Genomic DNA, 26,223 nt, shown 5'->3' with positions numbered 1-26,223 from the left:
CTGATAAAGACTGGCTCAAAGATTTAAAAGCAGTGCAGGCTGCAAAACTCCTGAGTATAATCCACGTGAGGACATCATGATGAGACAGTGTTGGGGCTTTTTTTTTTTTTCTGTAAAATCAAGGAAAATGATTCTGAAGAATTGTGCTTAATCAGAGCAGATTTTGATACTGATTAATCTGCTTTGTTTTTTAAAGTGAGTGACTTCCAGAACTTGTATTCACTGTTACTCGTAAATTACGAGGTGGTCAGTTAGATTACATGATCTCTTTTTACCTATTTAAATAAATTTTCCTCAGTTCTTATGTACTACAAAACTTTGGTCTTTTGAACTTTAGTTTTGCCTATCAATAAAGTTCAGAGGTCCCAAAAGAAAGCCTCCCTTCTGTACTCAGGTGATGAGGGAGGTGTTTATAAAGGAGACAGCACTCTACTTTGTGACTCATGTAAAATTATCATTTGTCAGGGTTGACTGACAATTGCTCTTTGGTAGGATGCACTTTTAGCTTTTAGAAAATGATATCCCAACACACCTACTCTCTGTGTCCTTCTTTCTTCACTTACATGCAGTTCTACAGCATGAGATATATATTTACACCATAGATGTTTTCTTCTATCTGACTTGTCTTTCAGCTATGCATTACTACCTTATTGGTCAATGTTGTATTGGGCATTCAATGGATTGTTTTGTCTCCAAATTTATGAAAAGTAGTGTGATAACTGAAAAAATAGAGGATGAAAAAAGGAGATCATAGAGGAATTTCAAACCAAACCTGCTTAAGGAGGATAGAAATGATTCCACGAAGGTGTTGGCCAAGAGGAAGAGGCTAGAAAGCAAGCAAAAGCATTTGTTTGGGGTCTTGAGGGATTGCAGTCTCAGAGACACAGGATCTGCTCTCATGCCTTCTGATTCTGGCTGGTTTTGGCCAATGGGTAGCCCTGGCAGAAGATGGCTCTGTCCTGCAACATTGCCTTAAGCTCCTTGTGTTTCTTGCTCAAAGGTCATTACATTTCTCAAGGTGGCCTGAGCTACAGTGTTCCCTCCTCGGCAGCATTCTCCTCTTCCCATTTCTGCAAACTGAAAGCTGGTCACAACTTTGCCTCTGCAAGCCTGTGGTTCCTGCTACAGCTTACATTTCTCTTACTCTTATAAACAAACCCTTCTTGAATCAACCTCATCTGAATTAGGTGATCTGTTTCCTACTGGACCTGACTTGTACATTATTATGTAAATTTTTGAAACCAAACCATATATCCATCTATAACTGTTTCTACAGAACTGATTCATGGATAGAGATCTTCTGCCAAAGTACATACACTTTTTTAAAGTTTTTATTTAAATTCTAGTTAGTTAACATATAGCGTAATATTGGTTTCAGGAGTAGAATTTAGTGATTCATCACTTACATGTAACACCCAGTGCTCATCACAAAGTACATGCACTTTTTTTTTTTTAAGATTTTATTTATTTATTTGACAGAGAGAGACAGCGAGAGAGGGAACACAAGCGGGGGGAGTGGGAGAGGGAGAAGCAGGCTTCCCGCCAAGCAGGGAGCCCGATGCGGGGCTCCATCCCAGGACCCTGGGATCATGACCAGAGCCGAAGGCAGACGCTTAACGACTGAGCCACCCAGGCGCCCCAAAGTACGTGCACTTTTAAGGCTTTTGAAAAGTATACTTAAAAGCCAATAGCGTATGAGTACTCTTTTCTTCTAAATCCTTGTCAACCCTGGATATTTCCATTATAAAATATTTCTGATTTTATTGGTAAAAATAATGTCTCCTTGCTGTTTAAATTTTTTTTGTGCCAGTCACATTGAATCTCCCCTGCCCCCATCATACACATATCTAATGTTCATTTTTTTTTTTTTAAGATTTTATTTATTTTTTGACAGAGAGAGACACAGCGAGAGAGGGAACACAAGCAGGGGGAGTGGGAGAGGGAGAAGCAGGCTTCCCGCAGAGCAGGAAGCCCGATGTGGGGCTCGATCCCAGGACCCTGGGATCATGACCTGAGCCGAAGGCAGACGCTTAACGACTGAGCCACCCAGGCACCCCTCTAATGTTCATTTTTATTTCTTCTTCTGTGAATTTCCCATCTAGATCTTCTGCCACTTTGTGAAACTGGGCTGGCTGCTCATCCTTTTCCTACTGATCTGCAGGAGCTCTTCATACAATAAGAGGATTAATTTTTCTCCTGTCATAAATCTTGTAAATAGTGTATTGTTTTTTGTTTACTTTTTATTCTATTTTTAAAAAATATTTTTAGTTAATATTTCAAATATTTAGGATTGATGGACACCTATTTTTTTTTTATATCACTGATTTGGCATTCATTCACATAATGCCATATAGTCTTACTGAAGGTTTTACGCCTATGTCTTGCAACACTTTGTAGGAGATTAATAAAAAACAGCTTCCTGTAGTAAAAAGGCATAAAAGAAGTATGATTTTAACATAATACTCCATCACTTTGAATTCGTGAAAATGGATATAATAGTGTGTGCTCTGATGTTGCTCTGTTTTAAAGAAAGATTGAGTTCCTGGATATTAAGGTATATAGATTATATAGCAAGAAAAGCAATAAACAAAGATAAGGCATTATGATCAGTTCTTTTCAAAAAGGAATAAGTAGAGTACTTGAATTCTTAAATCACGAAGTTTTATCCAGGTTTTCTTTTTTCTTTTCTTTTTTTTAAAGATTTTATTTATTTATTTGAGAGAGAGAATGAGATAGAGAGCATGAGAGGGGGGAGGGTCAGAGAGAGAGGCAGACTCCCTGCTGAGCAGGGAGCCTGACGTGGGACTCCATCCTGGGACTCCAGGATCATGACCTGAGCCGAAGGCAGTCGCTTAACCAACTGAGCCACCCAGGCACCCCATATCCAGGTTTTCTATAGAGACTATAATTGGTCATTTCTACAATCTCCTGCTTGGATTACCATAATGACTCCCTAAATGGTCCCTTTCTTTTTACTCAGGTTTCTTCGAATTTATCCTCCACACAGCAGCCAGAACCATCCTTTAGATTGTGACTTCTGGTGCTCACAATTTTCCAATGGCTTCCCATTCTACATAGAACAAACCCTAAGTTCCTACCATGGTCCACACAGCCCAGGATCTGAGCCCTGCTGGCCTCTCTGACCTCATTTCCTGTCCCCTCGCCCCTTGTTCACTCTGCTGCACCAACATTGGCTTCCTTGCTCCTCCCTAAACATGTCGTGAGGCTTTCTATTCGCTGTTCCCTCTGCCCACAATGTTCTTTCCTCAGGGATTTGTGTGGTTTACTCTCTGAGCAGATCAGTGGAGGCACCAGGATCATGGTGAACACCTGTAATGTCACTTGGGAAAGGCTGAACCTCCTCCCGGGCAGGATAGTGGCAGCTACGTGGGTACCCTGATCTCTGGGTACTGTTCCTGGAAAACCATGTTCTCTCACTTTTTATGAAGTAAGCGTAGGCAGCCTTGTACAAAAAAATCTGCTTGGGCTCCAGGTGGTCAATTTAGGTGCTGTTCATAGCAGGTGCTGCATACAGCGGTTGCTGGGAAAGTCAGATGTCTAATATTTGGAGAACTTGAGGCCGTGGGAAGTTGCAGCCTCTTCTTTGGATGCAGGATCAGGAAGAAGAAACTAGAACTGCTAGTTTTATGGAAAGTTGGAATCCAGTGAGTCATGCCCTCCAGGCTGAAGTCGGACCAATCCTAGCCAGCTCACTGCTAACTAATAACTTGCTCAAAGAGGCCTTCTGAGAACACCCTTCGTGACTCAACATACCCTTACAATCCTCCTCTATTTTTCCTCACAGCACTATGCTCACTTGAACAGTCATTATTCATATGTCTACTATGTGTCTCCCATCATTAGAAGTTTAGATATATTGCTGTATTCCCAAGGCTTGACACTCAGTAGGTGCTCAATGTTTGTGGAAAGGATGTTGATGGAATTCCATATATGCATTAATTTCTAAAACTGTTAACATTAGTGCTTTTAAAAAGTTCAAGAAAGAAAAAAAAATAATGTATTCATATGAAGGGCTTTGAGGGATCAAAAAATAACAGAATATGGGCTCCAGGATAATCAGGTGGGAAAACACCAAAACTTTTAAACTAGGCTATCAATATCAACACACATTATAACAAATATTTGCTACCCTTTCCCATAAAAATTTGCAGCCAGCTTCCCCTTTACTGAACAATACTATACCAACAGCAATGTAACTATGGAATGAAGTGCTTTGGGTCACTGATTCTTGGCATTGGAAGGAACTATAGAGGCCACCTTTATTCACTGGAAGCATCTCTACTCATGGGCATTTCTTGAAATGGACCCAATTCCTCTTTTATTTAACAGCTCAATCCCCAGATTCTGTAAATGTTCCCCTAAGCCACAGTTCATACCCTGGACCTTCCATCATGCTACACCTTTAGTGCCCACACTTTCAGTGTGCGAGGGTCCCTCCTAAAAGGTGGCATGCAGAAGGAGGTACACTATTGCCCTGGTGGCATATCCAGTTCTGAATACATTGGGCCTCCCGCATACCTCTCTGTGGATCCTCTCGGCTCATGCTGAGCACAAACAGAAATGGAAAGGGGAAAACACTCCATTTTATCCTCTACTCTCTACAACTACCACATACGGCCAGTCACCAACTGTGTGTGGGTGTTTCCCCCTACCAAGCAGTTCTTCAATACTAGCTGGGTATCCCTACAATTCAATTCAGTTCTGATGCTATCTACCTAGAGTTAGCACAGACCCCACAGGTTCAGGGCTCCGTCCCACAAGACTGTCCCATCCCCTTCAGACATCAATCACAAGTCCGAGTTATTCCCCATCTTTCTGATAGCCCTACTATAAATCAGGATTCTCACAACCCCCTCCTCAGACTTGATGAAATTGCTAGAGCAGCTCACAGAACTCAGGAAAACAGTTTACTTACCAGATTACTGATTTATTATAAAAGGATATAATTTAGGAATAGCCAAATGGAAGAGATGCATAAGGCAAGGTATGTGGGAAAGGGCATGGAACATCTATGCCCTCTCCAGGTACATCACCCTCCCAGCACATAGATGTGTTCAGCAATCTGGAAACTCTTTGAACCCCACACTTTTGAGATTTTTAGGGAGGCTTCATCATGTAGTTATGTTTAATCATTAACTCAATCTCCAGCCCTTCTCCCCTTTCCAGAAGATGGAGGGTAGGGCTGAAAGTTCTAAGTTTGTAATCATGGCTTGGTCTTTCTGGTGACCAGCCTCCATCCTGAAACTGTCCAGAGCCTATTGAGAGTATCCTCATGGGAGCAGAGACACTGCATCACCCAGGAAATCCCACCGGATTTAGGGACTTTGTGTCAGGAACCAGGGTCAAAGACCAAATATTAGGACAAAAGATGCACCTGGTGCTCTTATCTCTTAGGAAACTGCAAGGTTTTTAGGAGCTCCATGCCAGGAACTGGGAGCAGAGACCAACAGATATATTTTCTATTATTTTGCAACAAGTAAAACCCAAACATTTATTCAATATAATCATTTACATGTACTCTTATCTGAGGACAGATTTTGCGTATATCTCCATTGATTTCATCTTGTTGGTTTTAGCTCATTTTTCTGCCAAGGCTTTCCAGCATTCTTCTACCTACATGTTTACTGAAGAGATTTCAGTTATGGATTAAAAAATGTTGACTAAAAACAGGGTCACACACAAATCCTCTCAACCTCTCCACCTCTAACACAGAATGTTGACATCAGTTGTTCAATCACCCCCATGTTGGCATAATCTGGTTTTAGTCAACATGTACCAACCCTTAGTGACCATCACTTTTGTGTTTTTGTTTTCACAACTAATATATTTAATTCTTTGGCCTGCAATTTTGCCAGGGATTGTCCATAAGCTTCAAGTTTTGTGGTTTTATTACCCACTTTTATCTCCTTTTAGAAAATGGGAATATTTGTCTCCTGTCAGTTGGCATTATCTTGCTTTCCATGAGCAATCAAAGATTACTACTTAGGGTCCTATGGTAACATCTGCATGCTACTTTAGCAACATGGGCCTTTAGACTTGGATTGAAAGCAACTGAGTATTGTCTTTCTAGATCTTTATTTTTCTTGGCACCCATTGTGCTGTAGCTAATTTATTAGGCTTTCAATATGTATAAGACTTTGTACTTAGTGCTGAGGGTGCGGTCGTGCACATGGGCTAAATAGAGAAGCCAGAAATGCAAAGGAAATCGTTACAGAGTATAACAGTCCCTTAAGGGTGCTATGGAAGCCCACAGGGGAGGGAGTGGGTGAATCTGGGGCTAGAGGTGGTGGCACCTCATTAGATCTGCATTTTAGAAAGATGATGCTGGCCGTACTTGAGAAGTGGGCTTCTCAAACTGTAATGTTGCATAGAGTCACCTGGGAATTGACAAAAATGCAGATTGTGACTCACTGTGTCTGGAGAGGGGCCTGCAATTCTGCATCTACCCAGCTCCCAGGTGAAGCTGATGCTGGTGGTCCATGGATTACCCAATGGGGAGCATGCCGTTATAAAATGGATTAGAGAAAGCGAGAAAGAGCAGGTTGGAAGTCTGGTGGAGTGATCTGGGAGGCAAATGATGGTGGCAAAACTCAGGGACACTTGTTTCGCTCTTTGAAGCCTGGAGATTGATCTCTTTTGTGAGGAACTTGACTACTAAATGGGTATTGAGTATTTTCCTTTCATCTGTCAATAACTGTACAGGCAAAATTAAGGATAGAGGAAGGGAGCTCGACTCCAGTCTTAGTTCTTAGTAACTGGCCTCACTTCAAGCCCAACCGAGGCCTCAGTTATCTCATCTGTAAAACAGAAGATTGGTTGTTATGGGCTGAATTGAACCATAAAATTCATATGTTGAAGTCCTAAACCCCTGGACATCAGAATATGACCTTATTTGGAAATAGGGTGATAGCAGATGTAATTAGTTAAATTGAGGTCATACTAGAATAGGATGGGCCCCTAATCCAATTGACTGGTGTTCTTATAGAAAGGGGAAATTTATACACAGACACATATGCAGGGAGACTGCCATGTGAATTTTAGAGTTATGCTGCCAGGAGGCACAAGACTACCAGAAGCAGGGAGAGAGACCTGGAAGCTCTCCTTCTGGGACAGCTGCAGAGGGGGCACGACTCTACCAACACCTTGATTTCAGACTTCTAGCCCCCAGAACTGTGAGACAATACATTTCTGTATTGTCTAAGCCACCCAGTTTGTGGAGCTTTGACACAGAAGCCCTAGCAAATTAATACACTGGTTTACACCATGAAGATCACGTTCAGGTCTGACATACTATTCCATTGTCTCCACATATCCTGCAGAAAATCTGAACTAAATGTGGTTATACAGGAAGATTTCTGTTTTCCATCCATTATTCATTTGTGATTTTTCTTTTTAGAGACTTCATTTTTTTTTTTTTTGGCTTTCACTTATGTTTCTTTTTTTTTTTTTTTAACTCTAAAAACATTTTTTTCCATTTAAATAAGTATTTAGAACACATTGAGCAAGGCGACATTTATTCATCTTCTCGTCTTCCGGCGTGGGGTCTGTTGGTGGTTCCTCCGCTGTGGCCCTGCGGCTCTCTGAGCCGGCGTTACTCTCACGAGCCCCTTCCTCAGCTGTACTGTCCACCCCCTCCTGCCTGCTCTCCTTGTCCTCAGGAGTAGACGTGCTTTCTGTAGCTTCTTCAAGGCGTGTCTCCTCTGTCCCCGTCGGGATTCTCTTGTCATCTTTCTTCTCCTTGGTCTTCCTTGCAGCTTGCTCTTCCTCAGGAACCATGCTGCTTTGACCAAGTTCAGCTTGCTCTGCTGCCTCTTTCTCCCTTTCCTTCTGCCTTTTTCGAGGCTGTTCCTCTGCCTGTGCCATTTCAGCTGCAGTTTTTTCCATATCCACTCCGACTTTCAAACCACACAAATTTTTAAGTCCACTGTTCAATGAATCTGTGCTTTCCAGGAATTTCCTCTTCTTTTCCTGGTGTTGCTCCTCTATTTGAAAAGTTCAGCTTCTAGTTTTCACTGATGAACCATTAAGGACTGGACCTGTCGTTTGAGGACTTGCAATCTAGCTGTGTGACAACTGACTGAACGTCTGGCACCACCCTCTCACTAAGAATTTCACTGATGAGGCGGCGGTTTCTCTGGAAACGGGTGGTGGCCTTATGCGTCACTGAAAAGCCATCATCAGGATCATTTGGATTTGAGCAGGCTGAACACTCATGTAAGGTTCTCCTTTTTCCATGTGAGACTCTCTGTTGACTTTCTTTCTCTAAAGCAGCTTCTGCATGACTTTTTGCATTTATGTAAGGAAGGTATGGGGGGGGGATTATGATAGGCCTTCATAGATTCACTGTACTCTCTCTTTTCTGCTTCATATTCATTTAAATATTCTTGTTTTTCTTCATCAGTGAGATCTCGTCACATGCCACCAATAATCTTGCCAATCTCCCACAACTTTAGATCGGGGTTGGAAGATTTTATTTGGTCCCAGACCTTTCTGCTGCACCTCATGTAGGCCATCAGTGGCTCATCTGGTGGTTTTGGGGGTTTTGGAATCATAATACCAGAAGATGCCATGACCTGACTGTTGGTGCCCGGGTTCCCTCCCAGCCTCTAGTTGTTGCAGGCGAGATGACTATATGGATTGTATCCCATAAACCCTGGTGGGCATTTGTGTTGCAGGAGCTGGAGAGGGAGGTGGGGCATAAGATGGTCTTTTTGACATTTTGGAAGATTAAGTTCTCAGTTCCTTAAGAATGAATCTGAGACACCATGGGCAGAAAAAGCCTCACTTACGTTTCTTAAATAGATATTTTACTAATGGACTCAACAGATTCAACCCAAAGAAAAAGCCCTCTTGAGGCTCAGGTTGAAAGGGATAGATGCAACACAACTAAAATGCTTCAGAGACAGATTCTGGGACATGCGTGACATGATAGTGGTGGGTCTGTCCTTACCTCAGCAACAGAAACCCTTTTGAGAATCATTTATTTTTGAACCATACAGAAATATTTTAGCAAAGCATATTAATGGTCCTATGTCATTCCAGCAACAGTAACATCAAACCCATAGAAAACAGAAACAAAGCCACCTATCTCGATATTTTTTTAAACTTTTTTTTTACAGTTATCATAGAAGAAACAGAACTGTGTCTTTTATTTCACAATTTATGTATCTAATCTAATGTACTCTTTTATTTCTTGGATTCTGAAATTTAAAGAATAGAGAGAAAAAAGAAAAGGCACAGTTTTATAAGACAAAGGGAATTTTTCCCTATTTAAAAGGACAAGAACCCTCCCCCAGCAACCCCTTTAGGAGCATTAGGCTCTGATACTTCTGGAAAAAAGAAAGGATTTGGAATGAAAGGGGCTAAACAAAGAACCCCAGAAGGGAATGGAATTCGTGGAATAGTAATGTCCTCTTCTGGGTAGAAGGAGAACTGAGCAGAGCATCCAAACTGATCCTAGTACTTCCCTTGCCAAACACGGGCATTTGGTAGGAGATCTTATTATTACAATTATGATTATTACAAGATTATATCAGAGTGTCTTGTTCTCTCATCTACAAAACAGAGGTAGACTGCCTCCCAGACATAGAATATAAAAAGGATGGCAAGCATTCCATAGAATGAGATTTGATTTTTTTTATTAAATGTCTTGTATCCCTGGAAAGATATGCTTCAATAATAATAGCAGAACCACTGACTGAGCATGCTGAATATACTACTAGGCACTGGAAAGGGGTTTTGCATACTTTTTTCTCATTTGGTCCTCAGAACAACCCTACTAGATACATGTATTTTAGCCTTACTTGAGAGATGGTAGAATCTGAGGCCAGAGATATTAATTAACTTTTTCGATGTTGAAAGGCCAAGAAGGCACAGAGCCAGGATTCAAATTCACATCTCTCAGCTCTGTAGGGATCCCAGATGCAGGACTCATGGGCTGCAAAGCTCACTGCTGTGCCAGGACAGACACTATTAATTGATTATAGCACTCACTTTGGAATTTCTCTGGGCTGACAATACTGATGGTAGAGAGTTAAACCAATTTGCTAATTAGCCTGTGCTCCCTAACAGTGGTCCCGATGGCCTCATCTTCAGAGATTCTGATTCAGTAGGTCTTGGGTTGGACCCCAGATCTTTATTTTAAGGATTTTCTAGATGTTTCTGATGACAGCCAGGTATGATATCCACTACTTTCTGCACCTATGTTCTGTGAGGCCAGGTCTTTTCTGTTTGTCTATTTGTTTTGTCTGTGGGTTTCTGAAATAAACGCAAAAGCTATGGCAATAATCTTGGGTGGGAGAGGCACCTATTGACTGCTGCTACTTATAGAATGACTACTTCATGAAAGGCAGGTCTAGTGCCTTCTTTTTCTTTTGTGAACCACCAAAACGCTGGAAGGGAGACCTTGTCATACCCTTCTGTGCCAAGTACCCGGTGAATTTTAGAGATACCTGAGTGTCCTCCCTCAAATATGACTGTGATGAGCTTGAAGGGAAGAAAGACCCTTTAGCTATGCTCCAAGAAGGCCCTGCTTGGAGGAGTATAGAATATAAATAAGAATAAGTGAAAATCTTATAATTTATGATTCATTATTAATCCCACTCCTTTAATTCATAACAAATTAACTAACACTGTTCCCCTCCCCCCAAAAAAATTACTGCATGTAGTAGATTACAAACGTGATGAAAAGCAGCAGCAATACCCCATTAATGGTTATAAATGTCTCAAGGCTTATATTCCTCATCTATTTGGAGAATCTGCCTACGTAATTAAAGAGTAAGGAGAATTAAAAAGATGAAAAATATCAGGAAAACAGGGTGCCTGGAAGTTATCAACACTATTTTACTTCTACTGTTACTTCTTAATGGCTTAATTTTCCATGGACAGCATTTTAAAAATGTAAATTTCTGGATTAAAGAAAAAAGCCCCAGACTTCATTATCTTCCCAGCAAAACAGGTATTTGTCAAACAGTAAACTTACATCTTTGGCTTCTCCACAAGGTACCGAAAGTGTTTACTTCCAATGATTTTCACCACTGTCTCAGGCATTGCTTCTGATCCACAGGGAGTCTCCCAAACAGAAGGCATGCTTCTTCTCAAAGCCCTTTCAAATCCTTGGGTTGGAAAATAAGTAAATCTTTCTTCCTCTTGATTTCCCATTAGTCAGTTTAGCATCCTTGTCAATATTAACAAAAATAATAGCAGGACCAAGTGCTTTACCTATCTTATCTCACTTGGCATTCCTAATAAAGGCATGAGTAAGATATTCTTAATTACTATTATCATTCTTGTCTTACAGTTGAGGGAACAGGCATAACGTAGTTATGTAATTTACTCAGTAGCATAGAATCAGTAATGAGCAGAATTGGGAATCCCACTCAAGAGGTCTGCAAAAACAGGTCTACTGAGCCATTTGGAAACTCTACCTTCTTGATAGCAGATGGGATTCTTGTGAGGTCAGAGAGGAAACCAGGGCTTTAGTGGGTTATATGAAGATCTTATGTTCAGCTCTCATGCTCAGTTTCCCTTCTTACAAAACTGGGATAATTCCAGTTCTACTTTCTGGGATTTAGGGTGAATCCAATAAGATAATACATCTGAAGGAGTGCTATACATAGGAAAGAGGGATTTTTGTTGTTATTGTTGGTGTGTGTTTCTGCAATAATCTGGTGAATCTGAAGTTGAGATCCTGTATTAGATAAATACTGGGTGTTTATACAGGTCTGATGCCAAGGGCAACTTAGAAGTTCTATAAACCTGGCCCCAGGCTGATCACTCTCTTTCAGAGACCCTCACAGACTGAAAGCTCTTCAGAGATCATTCTAATCCAAATGCTGGATTTACAGATTGGTAAACCAAGACCCAGAGAGGGTGTATCATTTGACCAAACTCAACAAAGCGAGTGTGACTAGACCCGTTTCTAGTGCTCAGGTCTGAGGTAGACCAGCGCTTTTCCCAGGACCCCAGCTTCACTTGGTGTGTGGTCTGCATGAAAGAAAGACCTGCACTGAGAGGGTAGCCCTATCCAGCGGGACCTGCAGCCTCTTTGAGGCTGTCTGGAAACTTCAAGGACCACAGTTTGTGACTGTGGGGGTCTCCTTTCTGCCCAGCAGCTGTGCGTCAGTCCTGAGCCCTTTCCTGGGATAGAACAGAGGGGTTGGCCTTACCGCTGAGGCGGTGTTTCCCCACCTGGGCAGCTCAGGGTTACTCCGTCTGTTTTCTCCCCAGGATCGAGACCCTCGGCGACCTGCAGGGAGCAGGGCGGGCGATAGGAGCCCAGGAGTAAGCCAATCACAGGGCCCGACTCGTGGGGCTGCTCCTGCCCGGGTCGCTAAGGACGCAGAGGCTGTTGCGGGGCGGGGACCAAGTTTCCGTTCCCCGGAGGGTGGCTGGGGCCTCCTCCGCGGGGCGCCTGAGAGCTCCTGCAGACAGGGAAGAGTATCTGTTCTCAAATCTGTGCTTTGGAGCTTCTCCAAGATCTGTGAGCATTTTTCTTGAAGCTCATCTCGCTCACCTGTATAGTCACGCTTGTCCCGCTCTTTCCCTTAAGCTTCATTTTTCCTTGGTGAAATTGGCAGGTAATTGGAATCTTGTACTTGTCCCTTCAAATCCAGGCCCTTCCACTGTATGGCTTTGGATAAATCCCTTCTTTCCTCTGAGGTTCAATTTCCTTATCTGTAAAATGAGGAAAAGTAGTAACACAGACGTAAAGGTAAATCGGCGATGAAATTAAATAAGAGTATAAAAAATTAATTTTATGGCAGATCCCTCATTTGAGCCAGACAGTTATCCTTACCTTATAAGTTAACAATTACCAGTAACATAATTTTATTTATTTTTTAAAGATTTTTATTTATTTATTCGAGAAAGAGAGAGAGAATGTCAGAGGCTGAGGGAGAAGCAGGCTCCCTGCAGAGCAGGGAGCTGGATGGGGGACTCAATCCCAGGACCCTAGGATCATGACCTTAAGCAGACACTTAACCGACTGAACCACTCAGGCGCCCCTATATTTTAAAATTTAAAAAAAATAGGGCTTGGGGTGTTGAGTAATTACCCAAGACCCCACTGAAGCAATTGACAAAGACTAGATTTGAAAATATATATTCCTACACCTCCCAGATTTCCAGAAAATTTTTGTTCTGTTTAAAGACTTCAGCAAACATGGGTAAAGACACTTTAAATTGACTCCAAAGTGGTGCTACTATTTCCAGCTGCAGCAGCCCCAGCATCCATATTGCCTGCCTCCCACCCTCTGGCTCCACTGTGCTTTGTGGTTCTATATCATCTACTGGCACATGCAGTGTGGTGATACACTCAGCTCCCCTCTAGGGCTCACTCTCTAGTGAGCAAGACACACAGGCACATTCTGTGCTACACAAAGTACCTCAGAGTAGAGGAAAGAGAGCAGCTCCCTATTTACTCTTCCAGCCCAGCTTCACAGGTCAGTCCTCCCAAGGCACAATTCTGATAAGCCACCTCGAACCCAAGGTCTCAAAGGACTCCCACCAGTCAAAGAGGTTGTTCATGGTTTCAAAGTCTTCTATGACCTATCCTCAGGCTAGCTCTCTAGTTTGATCTCCCACTACTTCTCCCAGGCTTGCTATATTCCATCCCACCCAGTTTACCGACTGGCTTGAATCTCTCTTATTTTTCTGCTTCTGTGCCTTTTTCATTCTGTTCTTTCTGTACAGGACAGTTCTGTTTACTCACTGTGTCAGCCTGCAATCCATTCTTTAAGTTTCATCTCAAATGGTCAAGAGTATGCACTTGGGAATCAGATACCTTAGGTTCAAATCCTAGCTGTGCTGGTTCAAAGGGATCTTTGGCAAATCACTTAAAGTCTTTGTGCTTTAGCTTCCCTCTTCTATAAAACGAGGATGACTTTTTGTGAAGATTAATTGGGTTATATAAGTAAGGTACTTAGAACAATGGCTGACACATAATGAGCAATATTAATGTTTGCTATCATCATTATTATAATTATCTGTCCAGAAGCCAAGTCAGATCCCAGAAGCTGAAAATGGTTTCTCCATTCTCTGTATAGTTCATGGTTTCTCTCTTTTATAAAATGTATCTTTCTTTGCCTGATAGTATGGCTATTTGTTTGCACTGGTTTCCATACCTTCCTGGACTATGCTTGCGGTAGGCTGAATAATGGCCCCCCAGACATCCATGTCCTAATCCTTAAAAACCTGTCAATTTTATCTTCTGTGGCAAAAAGGACTTTGAAGATGTGAGTAAGTTAAGAATCTTGAGGTGGGGATTACTCTGGATTATCCAGGTGGGTCTTAAATATAATTGCAAGTGTCCTTAGAAGAGGGAGGCAGAGGGATATTTGACTACAGAAGAGGAAGGAGGAGATGTGACCATGAAAGCAAGAGGTTGGAATGATTTAAAGAAGGGGTTTGGGCCAAGAAATGCAGGTGGCCTCCAGAAGCTAGAAAAAGACTCCAGAAGAAACCAGACCCGGCTAACTCCTTGACTTTAGCCCAGTGAGACTGATTTTGGGCATCTGGATTCCAAAACGCTAAGAGACTAAAGTTGTATTGTCATGACCTGCCAAGTTTGTGATAATTGATGATAGCAGCCATAGGAAACAAATGCAATGCTATTGAAGGACCCACTTCTTTAAAGAACTGATCTCACTCTGTGGCTTATGTAGGCCAAACAGAGTTCTTATTGAAGACCAATGTACAGGTGTTGGATGACAAAGAGGCCTTCTATCTGTTGGGGTCACTAAAGTGTGAGGATAAGGTATTGAGGCTGTTGGCAGATATTTATGTCATAAATATCTTTTCAGCAGATGAGATGGAAGCCAGATCAGAGCTGAAAATGGAACCAGTGTGGGAAGGGGATGAGAGCAAAGAGCCTGGATCCCGCTATGCCTGAAGCTAGAAAGATTCTAGAACTTCCAAACACAGAAGTGAAAAATTTCCCTCTTTCTTAAGATATTTTGAGGTGAGCTTTGTTAATCTTTACCCAAAGAGCCCTGGTGAATGCAGAGACTTTCAAACTTCAGGTTGCTAAGGTTCATATGTGGGGTGCAGTTAATTGATTCAATGGCATTTTAAGTTTCATTGTTAATTCTGTGATAAAGCTTGAAGAAGTAAATCAATTTTGATCAAATCAGATATTCTACTAAAGACACTCCTTTGACCTTATCTTGACTTAAAGATTTTATAAATACCAACTTGAAACACAATGATATAAAAGGGAGGCTTTCCATTGCAGCTCTTCTGTCAGTTTGAAGGTATTCATTTGAAATGTGATATATTTTTTCAGACCTGAGGGAACCTCTGCTTTGCCGTTTCCTAGCCAAATGACCTTGAATAAGCAATTTCACTTTTATCTTTGAGGTGGAGACAAACAATAATTACCCTGAAGATTGCTATTGGGATTGGAGATAATATTCTTAGAGCCCCCGGCATGGAATAAGCTTTCATAAATTGCATTCTTGTTCATAACAGTAGCAGCTAACATATAGTGAATATTATGTGCCAGACATTGTGCTAAAAGCTTTCCATTTGGTATCTTATTTAATCTTCACAACAATCTTTTGGAATAAGGACTTAATATCCCCATTTTAGAGATGAGGAATCTGAGGTTTAGAGAAGATAACTTGCTCAGAGGGAATGTAGCTAGGAAGACTCAGGGCTGCAAAAAAATCCGGGTGTGTCTGATTCTAGAAGTACCTTTATAGCCACTACTCTTTACCTCCTCTGTGGCAGTTAGGCATTGTTGTTGTTGTTATTATAATTATTACTATTATTATTATTATTAATGTTTTCATAGGCACTGCTTTAAGGTTTTAGTTCCCTTTGAGAATGCTGATTCTATGGTAGAATTCTTAAGGAGGAGTGGCCTCTTCTTATCTGGGATTTTCTACTTCACACTCTGGTTCATGAAATGACATAACCAGGAAACGTCTCTCCAGTGGTTTGTATTAAACAAGGCAAAACAAAAAGCTATGTAATAAATGTCTCCAGAAGATTAAATACTGTGGTTAAAACTTTCCTTGAATTCAACAGCTTTAGATTACAAGTCACCAGAGAAAGATTCCAGAGAAACATCTTCCAACAGAGTCGGCTCTCTTTCTTTCCCCAAAGAAAGATGAATAGCTATAATAAGGAAACGGAAGAATGCTCCCTCCTAAAACTTCATGATTTTACATTTACCATCAAATAGAGTAAGGAAAAGGAGAAAAAAAATTGTCTCCAATGTTTTGTTTTTGCCTATATTAGTCAAAGTAGAATGAGTTTATAAACAGGAAGCTATAGAACACTGCTTTTTTGGGGGGCGCCTGGGTGGCTCAGTTGGTTAAGTGGTCGACACTCTATTTCGGCTCAGGTCATGATCTCAGGGTCCTGAGATTGAGGCCCAGTGTCGGGCTCCGTGCTCAGTGCTCAGTGCAGTCTGCTTGAGATTCTCTCTCTCCCTCTGCTCTTCTCCCCTGACTCTAAAATAAATAAATAAATAAAATCTTTTAAAAAGATTAAAAAAATAAAACACTGCTTTTTTTTTAACAGTTTAATCATAGATCTATAAAAATGAAGGATTTTGCATTGAGGTCCCTGTTCAAAGAATAGAGGGGACAGATACTGACATTAAACTGAGCTGTACTGCAAAGAATTTGGAGCATTTCACTTTTTTCCCCCCTAAGAAACATACAGGACCCAAGCCAATGATCTTTATGACTAATGGAGGACTTCAGGTAAAAAGAGCAACAACAGGCTGATTTTAGAACAGAGTGCAAACATGGCCAAGTTTCTTTTCCTTTTTAAAACCCCTGTCATGGCTCTGGGGAAACAAGCTCATGTAGCATACTCATTAGATGAGCCAATTTTGGGCCCTACATCAATTTACTAGGGTTGCCATAACAATGTACGACAAAGTGGGAGAATTAAACAACAGAAATTTATTATTTTACAGTTCTGGAGGCTAGAAGTCCAAAAAGGTGTCAGTAGGATTGGTGCCTTCTGAGGGTGGTGTGGGAGAATCTGTTCCATGCTTGTGTCTTCTTGCTTTTGGTGGTTTACTGACAATATTCAGCATTCCTTGGCTGGTAGACCATCAGCCTCTGTGTTTGCTCACTAGTGTTCTCCCTGTGGCACATCGAACCCACTCTACTCCAGGATAACGTCATTAACTAATTGCCTGTGTCATCACCCTATTTCCATATAAGCTCACATTTTAAGATACTGGGGGTTAGGATTTCAATTTGGAGGGAATAGAGTTTGCTGTCAAATCAATGTCTGTGGCCCCCCCCAAATTAATATGTTGAATTCCTAATCCCCAATGTGATGGTATCAGATGTGGGGCCTTTGGGAGATAATTAGGTTTAAGTGAGGTCATAAGGGCACGGCCTCATGATGGAATTAGTGCCCTTATAAAGAAATGAAGGGACGAGTGCTCCCTTTCTCTCCGGCCAGTGAGGGTACCACAAGTCGTACCTCTGCAAAAGGAAGGAGGCCCTCTCTCAGCACTGAATTGGCTGGCTCCCTGATGTTGGACTTCCAGACTTCAGAACTGTGAGAAATGAGTGGTTGTTATTTATGTTATTTAATCTGTGGTATTTTTGTTATAACACTAAGACACAGTTCAACCCAATACAAGCCCTAACTGCTTGGGCTCCAAACCTGGCTCTGTGCTTAGGATGGTGTTACTTCAGGCAATCTGTAACTTTAACTACAATAATGGAAGATCAAAAGGAATTAACAAATGTTTAGAACAGTGTTTGGTATCTGGTAAGAATTTGTTGCTGTTACCCTTACTTCCTTAATATAATATGCACGCCCTTTATTCTAGCTCCCTTGATTTGGGTCTTGCCCACTTCTCTACCCTTGTCTCCCACCCTCTCTCTCTCTCTCTCCCCACCTAATTAACTGAAGCTGCCCCATATTACCTGAAGTTCTTGAAAGCTTCCATAAGTTTTATCTCTTATGCCTTTGCAGAGGTGATTGTGTTTGCTTGAAATGTCTTCCTTATGGCCCTGTTTCTAACTTTGAAGATAAATCAAATGTTACCAACTCTGTGAACCTATCTATACTCAATATCCCCAGGCAGGTAGGTGTGCTCTCTTCAGTAAACCAGCAGTCTTACCACCCACAACTCTTCACTATAATTACTGGTTCAAGGTTTTTCTCCCCTGCTGAGTTGTTCCTGTTGATGGTGAGTGCAATGTCTTATTTGTTATGTGGGCAGTTCTAAGCACAGTGCTGGTACCTAGTACATGATCATAAATACATGTTGGGTAATTTTTAATAGTATAATAATGATAATGTTAAGTAACCACAATTTAACAAAGGATAGCATCTTCTGTTTATTTAAGGTTTACTATGTGCCAGTCACTGAGGGAGACACTCATATAATTTCAATAATGATTCGATAAGGGATATGTCAGTTTTTTTGTTCTGCTGATAAGGAATCTGGTCTTGAGTGCTGGATTAGACAGGAGTATTTGTGGTATATGGCAGAAACTCAACTAAAGTAAATTCTAGCAAAAGGCGTGTTTGTCATGAAACTCAAGTGCAGAAATGAACAGCCCTCTGACACAGTCAGGGACATGGAGGAGAATTCTCTTTTTCTAACCCTTGTTTCTGCTCCTCTCTGTGCATCAACATCAGTTATTCTTTTCTCTACTATACATTGCTGTTTTCCGATCCCAAGACCACAGGAAGGAAAATCACCCATAACAACTCATGAGTTTACATCATTTCCATTCAAGAGACCAGTACACCTAGAATTTCTTAGTCCCGTTTACTAGGGGAAAATTATGGTTGGCCTAGTTTGGGTTAGGAGACATTTGAACAAATAATTTGTTGCACAGGGAGAAAGGAGGTAAAAGCAGAATCATGAATTGCTGGAAAAGCCCTTAGCTCTGGAGAAGAGCTAGTATCCAGAAAGTTATGAAGTATAGGAATCTGGTAGTGATTAACCAGATAGGAGGTTGAATAACTTGCCCAAGTTATGGTCTTGTGGCAAATAAATGGTAGAGCAATGGTTCAAATTCGCATCTGTGTGACTCTAAAGCATTACATCTTCTCCTTGGAACATGGGTTTTTAATCTTGATAGTATAATACAAGAGGCCTGGAAAAATGTGGCTGTATTCAAAGGTTCTAGAGAATGACCACAGAGAAGTTTGAAACCATAGAAAGCATTCTGGCCACCTCTGCCCTGGATTGTTAGGAACCTTACTTGCTTTTAGGTTTGAACATCTCTAAATCACAGAATCTCAAGGTTGAAACGATCATCACAAGTTACCTTACCTTGTCTAATCATTCCTCCACCCAGCCAGATGGAGCATGGATATTCTTTATAACATGCTTGCCTAGTGATTCTGAAGGCCTCAAAGAGTGTGGTGGAAGAATTCAGAGTATTGACTCCGAGGCCAGAAGGCTTGGGTTCAAATCTCAACCCTGTCATTTACTATTGCATATCTTTGGGCAGTGGGCTTAGCATTTATGCCTTAGTATCCTAATCTGTGAAAGGAGGATGATAACAATTATATCATTCTTTTTTTCAAAGTGGTACTTATTGTGCACTTATTATATGCAGGCCCTCTTCTTAGTGTTTTATATTTTCTAACACATTTATCATCACAATAACTCTATGAGTTTGGGGATATTATTTTCAATTAAGGAAACTGAGGTAGAAGAGAGTTAATTACCTTATCCTGGGTCACCCAATTAGGCAAGGTTGGAATTTAAACATATGCAGTCTGGCTACAAAGCTTATGCACTATCCACCATGTTACAATACCTCCCTGCTGTTTTGGGGAAGAGCAAATGATAAAACAAACATAAAATGCTTAGCATAGGTCCTGGCACACTCTATATTCTCAATAAATATCAGTGCAGTTGCTACCCTCCTCCCAGTCCCAATCTACTTAATGCCAACCACCAAGCCTGGATGCTTGTGGGAATGCTTATGGGAAAAATGGGAAGACTGCCCCATTTCCTTTTTTTTTCTTTTTTTAAAGATTTTATTTATTTATTTGACAGAGAAAGACACAGCGAGAGAGGGAACACAAACGGGGAGTGGGAGAGGGAGAAGCAGACTCCCTGCCGAGCAGGGAGCCCAATGCGGGACTCGATCCAGGGACTCCAGGATCATGACCTGAGCCGAAGGCAATCGCTTAACCAACTGAGCCACCCAGGCGCCCTGCCCCATTTCCTAATACTGCTTCATGGCGTAGAAGAAGGACTTGTGTAAATGTAGGACTTTTTAGTGCCCATATCCCCACCAGCTACTAAGCATGGCTTGATTAGGATAATGCTGCTTTAATGAAGGGGAAGTAAGAAAGTGGTTGAGAAAAGGAATGCTTCTTGATAGTGCCCTAAAGAGATATGGATTCTATTTTATAGTATGAATGAAATGACCTCACCTACAGTGTTAGTCAGGAGAGTCCATGTTATGCTGTGGTTAGAGACCATACCTAAATCTCAGTGGCTTAAGAAAAGTTTATTTTTATTCATGCACATTCTGCTGTGGATTTGGGCACTTCTCGAGGACAATTACTTCCATGTATTGGTTCAGCAGTCTGGTCTCTCTGGACCTCATGGGACCTCCATTTCAACACATGCTTCTGTAATGACTGTGGCAAGAGGAAGAAAGTTGTGGAGGGTTACCGACCTGGAACTAAGTGCTTTGTTCTAGAAACCACACATGCATTGCTTCTGCTTATAGCCCATTGGCCGGATGAGTACCATGGCCTACATCATAAAAAAGGGGACTGGGAAGTATGGTCTCTGTATGTCCAAAAAGAGAGAAAGATCCTTATGAGCCCTGGTAATGTCTACCACATCCACACTTACAGAACAATTACTGATTCAGAACAAGATTGTATTTACAAACAAAATAAAAATATGTAAGATTTCTAATATACTATTAACAGAAATATTCCCATCTGTTGCATTTACCACTTTCAAATGCAGGAAATGTTGTTTACGGTTTATTCACTCACAACACATAATGAAAGAAAGATATTTACTTATTTCTGTAATCTGCTTGTTATTATCTCTAGAGTAGCATGGATTGATATACATTGCATGTGATGTAGGCTCTGCCAACACACAGCTGAAACCTCCTTTGGCTTCAGCTGCAAGTTGCAGTCTAACCAGTATAGACCATGGCTTCCAAAGGAACACCCCCTCATCAGAATGTGATGAGAGAGAAACCTGTATTTAAAGAACTAAGGATACATATGTGATGGGTATATACACACAGTTGCCTACATGTGATATTAACATATTACATGGTCTCAAATATCTTATTTTTACATATAGTGGAACATAGAGCTGGTAGGATTTGATCAAAAGTGTCTGAGCTTTGGAGTCAGATAAGTTAGAAGCCTAACTTGATGAACTAATTGCTCTGTGACTCTGAGCCTCAGTTTCTTCATTTTAAAAATGGCACTGCTGGGGCACCTGGGTGGCTCAGTCGGTTAAGCATCCGACTCTTGATCTCAGCTCAGGTACAGGGGGGTGAGTCTGAGCCCCATGTTGAGCCCCACCGTGGGCTCCATAGTGGGTGTGGAGCCTACTTAAAAAAATGGCATTGCTAACAATAGAGTTGTCAAAGATGTATTAATAATAATAGCTAAAATTGAGAACCAGGTATATGCCAAGTGTTTTACATATGATACTCTATTGTATCTATCCATCTATCTATCAGTCAATCATCTATCATTAATGTGTATAAGGACATTGATTCAGTTCCTATGTAGCAGGAGGGAGTGGTTCACATTGAGTCTAAACTGAGATTTAGATGTATCTGATAAACTGAACTGGTGAATAAGACCTGAGGTGTTGGGTTTGCATGAAGGAGAAAAATGGCTTGGTTTTATGTGAATATGTAGGACTGAGCCTGAAATAGGATAGATATTATGGTGTTTGTCTGAAATTTAGATATCCCACCCATGTAGCCCAAGTCCTCACATAACTAGAAGCAAACAATCAAGGGGATGGTGTAGGGAGACTCTGAGATGCAGAGACACAAGCAACACCTGTTTGGTGAGCCGGTGACAAGGTGTGACACAAAAGAGAAAAAAGAGGATGTTTCTCTCCACTGTGGTGTGAACACTAACAATTAGAAGGCAGCTCTGCTAGTGTCTCATGATGCTTTCAGTGCTCTGGACCACAGCATCCTTGGCCAGTAATCAACATTCTCCTGGAGGGCACCCTCATCTCTGACAGTGGCAAGATTCTGCTCTCCTCAACTGGCTTCCTGGCCAGTTACCACATCCTCAAGATGGTGGTAACCTGTTCTTTTTTCCTCAAGGGAAAAAAGAAAATCAACAACTGTAAAGTGTTAGTGTGTTGGTGAGAATGCACGGAATGCCCACTGGGATCCTCTGAATTTTATGGGAAGCTGTGTCTTTATTATCAAATCTGTAGATTCTAACCCGAGTTCTGACATGAGGGGGCTCAAAAAATCCTTTATCAAAGAATGAAAGAAAGAATAAAGAATTTTCTCAATCCTCAAGTGAATGCTGTGTTTCCTGGTGGGACAATATTGGCATTCTTGTGCAAGACTGTCCAGAATATTGCATGACATTTAACAACTTTAACCCCTGAGCACTAGATTCTAGGAGTGTACCCCATTCATTGTAACAATCAAAACATAGGCCTTTGTCCATTTCTTCTTTTTAAAGATTTATTTATTTATTTGGGAGAGTGAGAGAGCACACAAGTGGGGGGGGGGAGGAGCAGAGGGAGAGGGAAAAGCAAACTCCCCACTGAGCAGGGAGCCCAAGGTAGGGCTTGATCCTGAGATTCTGGGATCATGATCTGAGCCAAAGACAGACACTTAACTGACTGAGCCACCCAGGCTCCCCATGGCCTTCATCCATTTCAAATGCTTATTGTGGGGATGTTATCCTTGGATTGAAAATCATTGATCTAATAGGACTCAACATCTCTCTACAGCCTTAGAACCAGTATTTCTGTGGGAACCCTTTGGGTCTCTGTAGAACAGGACCTTTCTTCTTTCTGTATGCTCAGTACATTGGGACTGAGATTTTTGTCTTGCTTCCTTTGCTCTGTACTCTAGGAATCTCCTAGAAAAGAACTCCACTTGCCATCCCAGTGTGCTGGTCCAGGGCAATGAGTCTGCCAACTTCAAGCCTAGTAATCTGAGGAACTGATCCTAGCTGCTAACTTCTCTGACTAGAAGCTTCTCTGTATTGAATTAGAACTGGTGGAGGTGTTGGAAAGAGGAGTCAAACAGGAATCAAAATATCAGCTTTGTTAATGGTCACATCTTTGTTAAAGATCACAGCTCTTTGGCAAAAGTAGATTTGGGACCTTTTCTATCTCCTAGGCCATAATCCATTGTAGAACCTTATAGATTCTGACTGGAAGTGTGTGTGTGTGTGTGTGTGTGTGTGTGTGTGTGTGAAAAGCAAGATGAGTGAGACAGGAGAGAAAGATGCCTATTGGAATCATTTGTTTGTCATATACTTGAAAACATCTGCCTCCTGAAACTCCAATAGCAAAACTGCCAGTTCTAATATGCACCATTAGGTGGCAGTAAAACAGAAATGTCTGCAAAGAAAGCAGAAATCCCTTCAGAATTATAATAAGTTTTATAGACCAAGACAACTGCAGTTGTAAAACATTATGGTGTATCAATTGGCATATTTGCTGATCAAATCTTTACAAGGTTCGAATAGGCTCATAAATACTGAGTTTTCTAGTTTGGCCTATTCATGCTTCATGCTTCCGTTTAAGACATTTAGGGAGGCGGGAAATCCAACAAATGGTTGAAATACCAAAGCAGTATGCCACTGACAATTTGTTTTCCTGTGATTGAGGCAAAATATATATGCCTCGATTAGAAGCACTACCCAAACAAGCAGAATCTGCTACATTCAAAGATGAGCTCATTTCTCATGCAAAGCACAGCCCAGGCTGGAGTGAACCAACAGCTAAATCGTTTTGCTACTTGATTTTTATAAGTGAGTTCCAATTCCTTTACTATTCCCACAAGAGTCTTTTTATACAAGGATGTTTCCATTTTTTTTAATAAGTGGTTATTGGCTGATGATAAAATCAGGTTTTATGTTAAATGCATAAAATCACAGGGCAGGAGGTGATATCAAAACACCCCTTTCATTAAAGTTGTTGGTCTCATATGTATGGTTGAAAAGAGGAGTGGACAGGTTTATGACTGTCAACATTTAACAATGGGGAAACCGAGGCCTAGGTGTTAAGCAACTTGCACAAAGACATATGACCAGTGAGTGATTTAGCCAGACTGTGAAATCAGATTTCCCATAAGGCATTGTGTTGGCTGTGACACTGATTACCTTTAGAGACCTGTTCAAGAATTTTTGGCTACCCAAGCATGTCAAGCAGCTAAGCTTCTCTCTGCTTTGTGTTTGTGCTTTGTGTTTGTAGATATGCCGACTGACCATTTTTTTTTTTTAAAGAGAAATTGAAATTCCTTGGGAAGATCACCTTCATCATATGGTGACTGCTTATCTTTCATGTATAGATAAGGATCTTGTCTCTGACCAATTATTACCCACAGATTCTGCCTTAGGAAATGTCTCTCAGCTTCTTCCTTAAAGCTAATGCATGTATGCCCTTTGCTCTATCTAGAATCCTCTGCCCCTGTGTTCATCTGGCTAAATTCTGTTAAGAATGAGTTTAGGGGCCCTTTGATATGTTCCCCAGATTCCCTCCCTAGGTACTTTGGTCAGGGAGGAGCAACCCTTTGTTATCACTGCCTGAACATCCATTAGAGATGGAGAGACCACATCTGTTTTGCTAGTAGTTATATGCATGAAAGTGCTTGGCACAGAGGAGGTCCTTCAATAATTATTGTGTGACAGAGTAGACTGATTCTATCCTGGCTTTTATACAGTGATACTCTTTTTGAAGAGGAGATATTTATTCAAGAATTCAAAATAATGGAGTATAAAAATGTGTCATATATTATACATTATATATTGCATATACTTAAAATCATTTTAAATGAATTTTAATTTACCTGCATAATGCTATATATATGTGTATGTGCATGTATATATATGTACCTATGTATGTATGTATGTATGTACCTATGTATGTTTCTGTGTATTTACCAAGTATGTATAGACTTTATTGTTTTGCTCTAGGGAAAGAGAAATTAATAATTATTGAATCTCTGTTATGTGCCAGGTATACTGTTAGGTCTTCATGCATACTGATAATATTTAATCTTCAAATACAAGCAGTTCAAGTGATGAAATTAGGGGCTGAGAAAATTGGATAATTTGTCATGCATTCAGAATGTAGGAAAGCTGGATTTACACCCAGATCTACCTTCCTCAGAAATTCATGGTGTTTCTAGTCTGCAGAAGGGACTGGGGCTCTGGAAGCTGGAGTCACTTTGCTGAGGTAAGACAGCTAGTCAGTGGCAGAGCTGAGTGGTAGAATATGGAACCCTTTTTTTTTTTTTTAAAGATTTTATTTATTTGACAGAGAGAGACACAGCAAGAGAGGGAACACAAGCAGGGGTAGTAGGAGAGGGAGAAGCAGGCTTCCCATAGAGCAGGGAGCCTGATGTGGGGCTCGATCCCAGGACCCTGAGATCATGACCCGAGCCGAAGGCAGACGCCTAACGACTGAGCCACCCAGGCGCCCCAGAATCTGGAACTTTTGGCCTTTACCTCCCTTTTCTGCATCGGACTTTCTATTCTGTATAATGAGAAAAGGTAAGAATTCATTTTCATTCAGCTGGAGTAATTTGGCAGATTTCAAGATTTCATGAAGCCCAGATTTTCCATGGGTTCTGTTTACACTGAGAAATGTATTCATTTGGCAACTGCCTGGGACCCATGTGAACATCTGCTAACTTGTGGTATTAGCTAGTTCACAGATTCCTTGGTCTTCCTGACTTGAGCTCCTGCAGAAGTTCAGGATTGGGAAACACAGATTTTGTAATCCATTTATTTGCATGTAAAAATGCATTTTCAGCTCTCCCACTCCTTAGTGATTCTCTCCTAAGCCATCTTGCTGTGCATTTGTCAAGGAAATTTGCCATTTTCAACTTGGAGACAACAATTCAAGTTAGAGAAAGCTAAGCACCAGAATTCATTGAAAAAAAGTATTTGAAATGGTTTAAAAAATGAGAATGGCTGTATTTGCTCTATAATAAACAAGGCATTAAAAAATCAATAATAAGAACAACTAATGGTGATAAAGTCTTCCCTGATT

General features: G+C 41.1%; 1 protein-coding gene, 1 long non-coding RNA gene and 1 pseudogene across 2 annotated transcripts in view; 1 reads left to right on the top strand and 2 right to left on the bottom strand.

The window, feature by feature from the left end:
• Positions 1–11,109, bottom strand: part of CUNH1orf87 (chromosome unknown C1orf87 homolog) — an 80,880-nt gene extending 69,771 nt beyond the window's left edge. Inside the window, 1 exon segment of the mRNA XM_064587490.1 lies at positions 11,003–11,109. Coding sequence (XP_064443560.1) covers positions 11,003–11,109 — 107 coding nt within the window.
• The window catches only part of LOC123858345 (uncharacterized), a 230,154-nt gene that overhangs the window by 85,346 nt on the left and 118,585 nt on the right, over positions 1–26,223 (top strand). The window lies entirely within an intron of this gene.
• LOC123858523 (SWI/SNF-related matrix-associated actin-dependent regulator of chromatin subfamily E member 1-like) lies at positions 7,477–8,786 on the bottom strand (annotated as a pseudogene).

This window comes from Mirounga angustirostris, unplaced genomic scaffold, assembly GCF_029215605.1.
Source record: "Mirounga angustirostris isolate CCGP_5_RB_7025 unplaced genomic scaffold, mMirAng1.0.hap1 SCAF_4, whole genome shotgun sequence".
NCBI lineage: Eukaryota > Metazoa > Chordata > Mammalia > Carnivora > Phocidae > Mirounga > Mirounga angustirostris.
Note: the sequence above shows the minus strand (reverse complement) of the source record. Positions and strands in the feature narration are given on the sequence as shown.